The sequence below is a fragment of the Monopterus albus genome, unplaced genomic scaffold (assembly GCF_001952655.1).
Source record: "Monopterus albus unplaced genomic scaffold, M_albus_1.0 scaffold125.1, whole genome shotgun sequence".
NCBI lineage: Eukaryota > Metazoa > Chordata > Actinopteri > Synbranchiformes > Synbranchidae > Monopterus > Monopterus albus.
In genome coordinates, this window is record NW_018128005.1 from 1,084,811 (window position 1) to 1,094,940 (window position 10,130).

Below are 10,130 nucleotides of genomic sequence, written 5' to 3' on the forward strand. Positions count from 1 at the left end.
TACAGAGTTGTGAAAGTAGGTCTGAGCTGTAGTGGCTGTGATGTCATGCAGACCTAGAAAGAATAAAAAATAAAAAAATAAAAAGACGACTTGGCTCACACCCTTAAAACTGTACCTTCTTTTTTGGATGCATTCTGAAGTATATGTTCTTCGCCTTGTGCTCCTGCAGGTACCTCAGTGCCGGTCGGAGGACACATGGCGTTACCATCCTCGGCCCAGAAAACGAGACGATAAGGAAAGACCCATCATGGATTGTCAAGTAACAGCCAGCAGGTACTTTTAGACTGAGAACTTAACTGGACTTAAGCTGCAGCACAGTGACGGGATGTATAACGTACTGAAAACTCAGAGGCAGTTCTTTCTTTTAAATGGTGGCAAGAAACGCACAACCCCCAGGAGGAACGTGGCTGTTTTCTTCAGATTGTCTGTACATATTCATCAAACTGTGACTTTAGTACTGATTTTACTTTGAAACCTTTTCTCAGTTTTCTTTTTTTGGTTATGTTCCACAAATCACAGCCAGAGATGAAAAGCAGCAGTAAAGGTGCACTCGCCCCAATGCCTGTGACTCCAGACCCTGGTTTAGTTTATTGTTCTGTCCCAGACCATCATTGTCTAAAGGAAAAAAGTAAGCCACACCGCTGCAATGGGCGACATTTTTTGTGCTCATGAAACATTTGGGGTACATCTTATTTCAAAAACCAGCTGCAACAGCTATGAACAGCCATCACTTTTTTAACAGTGTCTGGTGGAGTTGTGTGGACACAGCAGAGATCTGTTGATTCGCTGACTTCAGACTGTAAAACAGCTGTTCATAGTTTTTGAAATAAGACGTATCCCACACGTGTCGAGCAAGAAACACTTCACCTGGGTTCAGCACCAAAGTATATCACTGGGTTTAGTCTGAATAGGATTTGTGGAAACTAACCAAGAGAAATAGAAACTCACTGCGGTTGTCCTTTAGGCTGAGTTGTTCTGGCTGTAGGAGGTGGTTACGGTTTCTCTGGTTTGAATCTGGGCCAAAATATCAGTTATTTCTGAAAACTGAAGATCGTTATAAACTTGGACAAAGTAAATTAATGCTAGTTTTAAAAAAGCCTTTCTTTGAATTGGAAACGGGTTCAATACCAATTAAAAGCAGGTTTGACGTCTGTTATCGGTGTCTCATCGCTGACATCTAAAAGCCACAGAAGAATAAAATTCATCACTTGCTGCTTCAGAGAATCTCACTCATTTATTGTTCACCGGTTTCTCCCTGACCTCAAGTGGTATTTAACCATGCACATGCTTGTGGATTTATTGACCCAGGTTGTGAGATATTTAGTCTCTGCCTCAGTACAACACGTTGAAACCAGTAGTGACATAGTTCTAGAATCACACTGGAAAAGCCACTAACTATTGCTCCTATACAAAGTAGTTCTGCCCAAATGTTAACAAGGTCTGGAGTAGACTGTTGGTTTTCCAGCTGCTGTACTGGGGCTGGAGGTGACTGGCACAGATCTCCAAACCTGTTTGCACAGCTGGATACCGCTAGAAAAGTCAGACCTGTTATCTAAAAGAAGCTGTAACATCATGTTTAACACAATCTCATAATTTTCCACACAATAGATGCTTTATTACTCTGACACAGGACTGTCACATCACATGAAGCTAATGTGTTTCAGACATCCTCCACTTTACCGCCAGACTAGAGCAACAGCAGGACTCTGACAAGTAACCACAGTCAAGATGCTACATATACAAAGCCCAGGGCAGATACACAGAGCAACAACACGACACACACACACACACACACAACTATCAGGTCACAGGACACATGGCCAGCTCGTCCTGAAGCCTCACTAAACCTCCTGTGCGTTACACTGTCAAGTTTTCGGTGGTTGTAGCAGTTTACAATCAAGGTGCGAACAGACCGACTGGTAGCAAGTGGTTCCCTTTTCTAAGCAGCTTCTAGGCCTAAAGTGCTGGAGAAAGTAAAACCAACCTCAGCCCCGCTGCGTTTACACATCGTGGACGTTCAGTCACTAGGCAGCTTACATTAGATACAGCTATGTCTTCAGAACTATGTGCGTCAAACATTAAAGAGTGCATACCAGAAAATAGTTTTAGTGCTGCTAAACTGTTGAAACTACATAAAGCTCTATTCCACAAGACGACCCTCCAACTTGTCTAAAATATAGAAGAGTCCTTCTGTGGTTACTATTCAGTATAACTGTAACATTAGCAGCTATCTTTTAAACTCTAACCTTCATTTATCTGCAGTCAGTCATTGTGTGAGCAGCTGTCACTGTATGTGAAGCCGCTTTCCTGCCGTTCGCACTGGTTCAGATGGCTTAAGAGGCGTCGCTCTCCTTGGGTCGGACCCGTGTCACATGTTCCAGCTGGCCGGAGTCGGAAATGTCGTAGCTCGTCTTGTACTTGGCCAGGATTTTCATCAGCGGGCGCAGCTTCAGCCACCACCGCTCCTTAGGGATAAAGGACAAAGCACGGGGATGACGACACCTGCCCGAAAACTCCAGCATCACATAAAGTCATTTGTCTTTTTCCTCATTGCAAATAAAATGCAGTCATTGTTCTTAGTTTCACTGTGTCTGATTAAGTCTAATGTCCGCTGTGCACCGAGGAAGGTCGAGGTTGGGAAGTGGTTTCTGCTCCAGGGCAAAGCGCCATCCAGGAGACGGTTAGCTTAGCATAAGGACTGGACAGAGGGGGAGACTAACAGGCTCGCTCTAAAAAATAAAATGGATATTTATACCCAGTGGTGAAAGTCGTGCTCAGATTGTTTACTGGGGTACAGGTAAAATACTGTAATAAGTTGCACATTCAGAATATTAAGTATCAAAATATACTTGAAGTAGCAAAAGTACTCATTATGCAGAATGCCACATTTCACATTAATAAAGTAGGCCTCTAATTATTGATCCATTATTGTGCACATTAACATTGCAGCTGGTAAAGGTGAAGGTAAATTTAGCTACTAAGGATCAAAAAATTAATCTGATTCAGCAAAGTAACTACTTAAAGTTTAAAGTAAACATAATGCAGTAAAAGGCTAAATATTTGCCTCTAAAATATAGTGAAGCTAAAGTAGCAGAAAATAGAAATACTCGAAGCGCAGGTACCTCAAATTCATGCTTAAGTACAGTACTTGAGTTAATGTGCTTAGTTACTTTCCACCACTGTTTATATGCCTTCACTGTTGTGCACACTGTTCTAGATTGAATTTGAAATGAATAAAGTTGTGCCCATCAGTTTACATAAACTCTGACAAAATGTTTTCTGTGACAACGTTAAAGCACTGGAATCTGACTCTTTCTGCCAATTAGCTGCTGGAAATGTTAATTCGTTTACATTTAAATCTATGAAACAAAGTGTGCAACAAGTGACGGGGTGGGAATATTTTCTGAAGCCGCTGGAGATGTTTTGCTACAACACCTCCAGGTTTTACTTCTAAGTTGTAATTTGGAGTTTGATACTGTGCTGATAAAAAGGGACCTGCTGCCAAACAAGGTGCATATGTCATTACAGTTACTGCTCTGAAACTGTCCTACTGGTGTAGTGAGTCAAAGAGTTGCTTTGTAACAGGTTAAAAGGAGTTTTCCTTACACAAAGTCCGTTTCGTCCCGGATCTGTGCCACAGGCTGGAAGACCAGAGCTCTGCGACGCATCCCCAGCAGGCAGGCGGTGTCCTCCGAGTTAGTAAACACTCGCCCTGCACGGAAGACAAGCACCAGCACCGAGACACATTAGGTCCATACATAAACACCCTGTATCCACTCGTGCAGAGATGCGGGCACAGCCCCTAACAAATAAACATCCTCATCATTTACCTCCTTTGTAACAGTCCTTGAGTGTCCGTGATATCCACTGCACGGCCTTAGCAGAGACTTTGGTGCCAAAGTTTCTGTCGAACGGAGAAGGAGCTCCTCCCTTTGAAAAGAAAATAGGTTCTATTCAAAATAAGGCTGGAAAATATAACATTAAAAAGGTATTTTTCTATGCATGTTAAATGATGGAAACTGAGGTGGGTTCCACTTCTCACACTAAATCCTCAGTTATATGACCATCATCAGTTTAATCAAACTTCTGTAAAACAATATGATCAGAGTTTATTGGTTTCCTACGTCATCACCAGCTCAGCTGGTGTCTGTGTGTGTGTGTGTCTGACCTGCTGCATGTGACCGAGGATGTTTTTCCTGCAGTCAAACACTCCTCGTCCCTCCTCAGAGTACAGCTGGTAGATGAAATCAGTGGTGAAGTTCTCATTGCTGTTCTCATTCCTAAACACACAGGTCAGTCAAAGGGTCAGTCTTCAATACCACAGTCTCAAAACCCAGACAAATAAAAACAAAATGACATCTGCATGGCTCAACAGAACCAGAGGGAAGTGGGACTTCTTTTGTAATTTGAGTGAACCGGCCTTGGTTTTTACCCCAAGTGCTCTAGTGTCCTCAGGCCAGGGCATCACTTCTGTCCACTGCAGATGCACCACTGTTAGCGCGTCTCATAATAAAACTAAGCAGGTGCATGCCTCAGCACAGACACACAGTGTCCTACTTCCACAGAGCTCATCCTGCTGGGAACAGTTTCAGCAGCATGATGGTGCAGTCGACTAAAATAACCGCAAGACATGACGTCTGTAAGGTCGAGCTGATGTCAAACATCTTAAGACCAGCTGGTTTTGTGCAATTTAAAACAAATACACATTTACAATAATCACAAAAAATAGTCCCTGAGAAATAAAGTGTAAATATTTTACACTTCTTTAGAGGTTTTCTCCCTCAGTAGCCCACGCACACTCCCAGAGTGTGTTCTGAGGTCATGCCAAGGAAACAGCAGCACCTTAGAAATGTAATGATTAAAAGTGGCCGGTTCATGAGTCTCACCTGAGCACCAGGCCTCTCTGGATGCTCGTCTTCATCTTCTCCGTCAGATGCTCCACGTTGGCCTGAAAACACAGCGAAGCCTCATCAAACCGGAGCGACGGCGGCCTGCAACCTGCACCAGCAGCTCATCAGCTGCAAATCGCTTGCCTCCTGTCATCATCTCCGGAAAGGAGGGCTGCAGGATGGCACTGACGCCACCAGGGGGCGCCATCCCTGCTCTTTAAGACAGGTTGGTTTAATGCAACACAGGCTTGTTTGGGCGTTTTGGGACCCCGTAGTCATTTGTAATCATTTAACTGTTTACATTCTGATCATCTCTGATATTTTTTTAAAAAGCCTTGGGGAGGAGAAATTGTTTTTTTTCCCCAAATATGATGTTTTGCCCCCCAAACTGAAACACTTGTCACAGAAGGTGTACGTAAGAGGTTAGACTGGACCAGATTAAACAAAGGGACAAATTCCAGTAAAATGTTACAAAATAAAAAGGAAGTTTTAATTTATGACTGAACCCTGATGTCTGTCATGGACTGAGTGATGCAGCTCAGAGGTTATTAAATAAGCTGCTTCATTACTATTTTCTGGGTCACATGCACACTCCTGAAACATCCAGGCAGAGGCAGAGACTGGCTTGGTCTGTTCTGCAGCATTTGAGCCAAGGTCCAATCATGTTACTACACTGAGAATCAAACAACAGGAAAAACCAACGGTACTGGACAAGAAAGAAAGCTCAGATGTTCAGAGGTTTAGGTGGTGATGAGGAGAAGCATCAGTTCGTGAAAACAGAGCCAAGAAGTTCAAATCAAAAGTGAAACACAGGCAAGTGTCTGACCTGCAGGTCCCGGATGTCAAATGACTCCTCAAAGATGTAGACGGCGTCAGCGCCTGCAGCCAGACCGCCCACAGTGGCCAGGTAGCCACAGTAGCCGCCCATGGTCTCGATGATGAAGACCCGCCGCTTGGTGCCACTGGCAGACTGCTTGATGCGGTCACATGTCTGACTCACACATGCACACAGAGTTTACTGTTATTCAACAGGCAAAACTGGATTTGTCCACCACAGAAAGTGTGCGGCTGCACAAGCAGAGCTGGAAAAACCATCAGTTCATAAGTCCGTTAACAAAGTTAACTAATTGAGTAATGCACATTCACTGCTGTGCTTTTTTTTTTTTTAAATGTGGGGTTATGCTGCTTTTATTCATTTCATATAAATTAAATGCAGCTTTTTGTTCTGTGGTCAGTCTAAGTAAACAATATGAAGTTAAATAAATCCGTATAACAACAAAATGTAACTGATGATGTCATCTGCAGCTCCGCTTCAGCAGACTCAGAAAACAGAAACCGGCTACATGTTTACAGTCTCACTACAAGATGAAACACTGAGGTTCTGTGATGCACAGGCCGACTCCTGATCAGCAGCTGCATTATAGAATCAAGTTCACTTCAGCTAATGCAGCAGTTTATAGCTCAGTCTCTACTGCGCATTTCTTTTGTACTTCTGAGAGTTTGCAGTACGGGCTGGCGCCCTATGAAGCCTCATGACTCATCTATAGAAACTACAAAATATTAGCTTCATTCAAACATTTTTAGTATCTTCAGGATTTTATTTAATGTTGGACATGATTTGTCAGTTTTGGTTTTCCATCCCGGGAAAAAAAAAAACAACTAACAAATTAATTGGGGTTTCTGTTGTTGCAGGCAGCCTGATCTGTTTCATTACCTTTGAAAAGTTTCAGGCATGCATTCTGCAGCTAAACAAGCTGCGTCAAGTGCTTACAGCCTTAGCGGAGGCCCATTTCAGTGCACGTGACAAGTCCAACATTAATATTTTCACCACAAAAGCATCTTATTTGTGTGGCTATGATAACAGTCTGTAGTCTAGCAGCTCACTGCCTTAAAAAACAATGGTTTTTCTATGTGCACACATGGGAAGAGAATCTAAACTTGTGGCTGGCAGAGCCCACCTGTGCATCTCTGCTGAGCCTCTGTTCTAACCCGATGGTGTGAACACAGTTGAAGCAGAAGCGCTGATGGACGGTTTAGTCCTAGCGACACACTGCAGTGACGCGCTCTTCGGACACAAACAGCATCATACAAGTTCCCAGCAGGAAGAGAAGGCACAGCGCAGAGCTGCTCCCAAAATGCATCACGCCATCTGACGTGCAAATGCATTATGGTCTTTGGAGCTCTGTATTTTGGACTGGCCATTTCACAAAACAGGAAAAGGTGTACTCACAGAGACGCACTGATCTTACTGCGGTTTTCATCTCTGTAGTTGCAGGAGGTTAACTGGGATCATACTGTGATAAGACTGAGCCACTGTTAACGAGGGTCCCAGCAGGTTCACCCAGGCTCTGTCCTCTCTGTTCACAGCTAGCAGAAGTCTCACGACTCCAGAAATATGAATTTATGGTGCGATTTTGTGAGAGATCTAGTGAATGATGATACATGTTAAACGTAAGAAAAGAATCACTTGTTCAGTCCAAATTTATGAACCAAGTATCCATCCATTATCTACACGACTTATTCAGGAATAAGAGGTGTAGATAGGATCGGGGGGCTGTCACAGGGCTGAATTTATGAACAAAGTATAAAAATTTACGTTTTAAGTGTCAGCCTTGTGATCTTGATTTGCCATGTTTCTTGCAGGTGTTAAAAGGGGAACTTACTAAAGGTCTCAAACCAAAACATACCCACATATTAGGTCAGATTCATTTTCCTAAACATATTTTGGGGAAGACAAAACCTTTATCTTCATCATTTCTGGGTTAACCCTTTGCCTTTGGTTGGTAGTGTGTTCTTCACTCTGGGGACGGTTTGCTGTCAAGCATCTTCCTCACAGTGACAGTTGTCATTATTAAACAGGTGATGCTGTAGACCACCTGCAGCTGTTAGCGGTTTTCTATGTGCGTGGGCCCTTACCTCCACGATGGCGTTGAGGGATGTGTCAGCTCCGATACTGAGGTCGGTGCCGGGCACATTGTTACTAATGGTGGCAGGCAGCATGCACATCGGGACGCAAAACTCCTCGTAGGTGGCCCGGGCCTGGGACAGCTGCAGCAGGGACTCAAGGGCCTGATGGTGGTGGCCGTAACATGGGGTTAGAGCACCAGTGGGACGACTAGAAGTCATGAGACCCTGTCAGTGTGTCCTCGTGTGGGGGACTACAGTGTTCTTACAGGCTGCTTCATGGTGCACAGTGACTCCCCTGACTTGGATCCTTCGCCTTGGTGACTGACACTTTCTAGGTTGAAACTGAAGCTGTGGCCCATTTCAGTGCAATATATATTAGACTGTTTTGAAAGCAGCTTTGCTTCTCTGTATGCGCAGCATCAGATGTCAGCAGACTTTGAAAAAGAAAACAAAATGTTTCTCCAAAGATTTTAGCCTTTTTGTTCCCGAAGCCCTCTCCGCTCCTTTCTGCAGTAGCTGTTATACACACAACAAATGAGAACTTAACCATTTATATTTGGACGCGTGGCTGATTTCACTGGTTCGGATACGACAGAGCAACAGTCTGTCACTGTGGAGTTGGTGAATGAAAACCTAGACGTCGTCGTAGGCAGGGCATCATTCCAAAATGTTCGATACCGGATCCTAAACTATACTTTTTTCTGTACAAGTTTAAAAATCGATTTTACCAAATAAAAATATACATGCATTACACATTTTGAGCTTCCAAAGACAATTCACCATGAAGGACACAAGTGAAGGGAGTTTTAATTTAACTGTGATCATGATGAAGCAGCTCTATATGTGCATATGACCTGCAGTGTGTGTGTGTGTGCACTGATGGCTGGCTCTCTCCAGAGGACAGGGGCTTTGGCTTCCCATTGGCTGAGAGGAGATGGGATGGGAGGGGAGGGGAGGGGAAGGGGTTAACCTTGGCCGACAAGTAACAAGTGTTGACAAGATAAAGGCTAAGATGCAACTCCAGAGGCTCAGACTGAGGTTTCCTTTTACATCCATGACGTGAGGGGCTCTTGTTTTTAACATCAGGGCCAAAATAAGGCAAGAGGTTCTGGTTAATTAAATGTAGACTCCACTCAGTGTGCTGGACTTGTACATAGTGTCCCTACACAACATGCAAAGCTACTCTACAAACGCACAGACACTACTACTGTAGTTAGGTAAAACGCAGCAAGCAGAGCATCCCTGTTGAGTTAAAGTGGCTGTCTACCAAGCAAACAGAGGAAAGGCTGCACCAACACGCCAAAAACATGCCACAATACGCCACTGCATGCCCCAGCACTTACCTGGGACCTCCGCTGACCAGCTCGCCTCCAGCAACAAGGGTTTTCTACCGTGCATGTCCTGATGCACCGTGTGTGTGTGTGTGTGAGATCCTGATTTTCTGCAGAAGGTTTGGTAAAACCTGTGACTGCAACATCCAGCTCACTGAACAGTGGTTTCAAAAAAATGGAGCCATGACAACGTGTATGTGGATCAATGTAAATCTGACTTGCAGGTTTGGTTGCCGAGTGTCACGCTGCCTATGTTTGCACCTCTGTGGAAGCCAACAGTGCAAGTCAACATTTAACCTCATAAGCAGCATTTTCCTAAATTATCTAATGTCGTTATCTACATATGGGCTGTACTGATTGTTAATGCAGGGACGCGAGCTGTCGATCAGCGGAGCCCGACACTGACAGGCCGGGTGTTGTGTGTGTGTCAAGCCTAACTACAAACACACACTCTACCCCAGCCACACTTACATCAGTAATGGCATTCAGAGCGGTGTCTGAGCCAATGCTCAGGTCCGAACCAGGTATATTGTTGGAAACGGTGGCGGGGACCATAACCATCGGCACACAGAACTCATTATATTTCTCCCGTGCAGCAGAGAGTTCCAGTAATCCCACGTATGCCTGCAGCAGTGAGAGCCAGCATTGTACTGTTGTTACTGAGGATATAGAGACACGGGAAGGGGGGGAAGAACAGTGGCAAGGTTGTGGAAAAACTGCTGGGAAGATCCAAAGCAGTCAGGAGAACCAGAACTAAAATGGTGTAGCTGTACCCAGTTCCATACTACATTTTAATAGTGTATAGCTTGTGCTACAGTGTTTGCTATTAATATACAATGAATACATCTAGTTAACGCTGCAGTAGGAGACATTAAGTTCCATGATGTCAAGTCAGTGTCGTCTGCAGACCGACTCCGCCAGAACATTTCTGTAGTATGGAACTGGGACGTGGCTGTGGAACAAAGAGGAGGGAAATAAAGTGGATAGGGGTGGAGCTTGTAGT

At 44.2% G+C, this 10,130-nt stretch overlaps 2 protein-coding genes across 2 annotated transcripts in view; one reads left to right on the top strand and one right to left on the bottom strand.

Annotated features, from left to right (window-relative positions):
- Window positions 1–2,348, top strand: part of pitrm1 (pitrilysin metallopeptidase 1) — a 15,935-nt gene extending 13,587 nt beyond the window's left edge. Inside the window, exons 27-28 of the mRNA XM_020612455.1 lie at window positions 170–273; window positions 2,263–2,348. Of these exons, the coding sequence (XP_020468111.1) occupies window positions 170–263 (94 nt within the window). The 3' untranslated portion in view covers window positions 264–273; window positions 2,263–2,348. The remainder of the gene's footprint in view (window positions 1–169; window positions 274–2,262) is intronic.
- pfkpb (phosphofructokinase, platelet b) overlaps window positions 2,316–10,130 on the bottom strand; it is a 40,296-nt gene continuing 32,481 nt past the window's right edge. The window contains exons 16-22 of the mRNA XM_020612456.1: window positions 7,806–7,958; window positions 5,716–5,880; window positions 4,887–4,948; window positions 4,169–4,280; window positions 3,831–3,930; window positions 3,607–3,712; window positions 2,316–2,502 (exon numbers count right to left, since the gene is read on the bottom strand). Coding sequence (XP_020468112.1) covers window positions 2,334–2,502; window positions 3,607–3,712; window positions 3,831–3,930; window positions 4,169–4,280; window positions 4,887–4,948; window positions 5,716–5,880; window positions 7,806–7,958 — 867 coding nt within the window. The 3' untranslated portion in view covers window positions 2,316–2,333. The remainder of the gene's footprint in view (window positions 2,503–3,606; window positions 3,713–3,830; window positions 3,931–4,168; window positions 4,281–4,886; window positions 4,949–5,715; window positions 5,881–7,805; window positions 7,959–10,130) is intronic.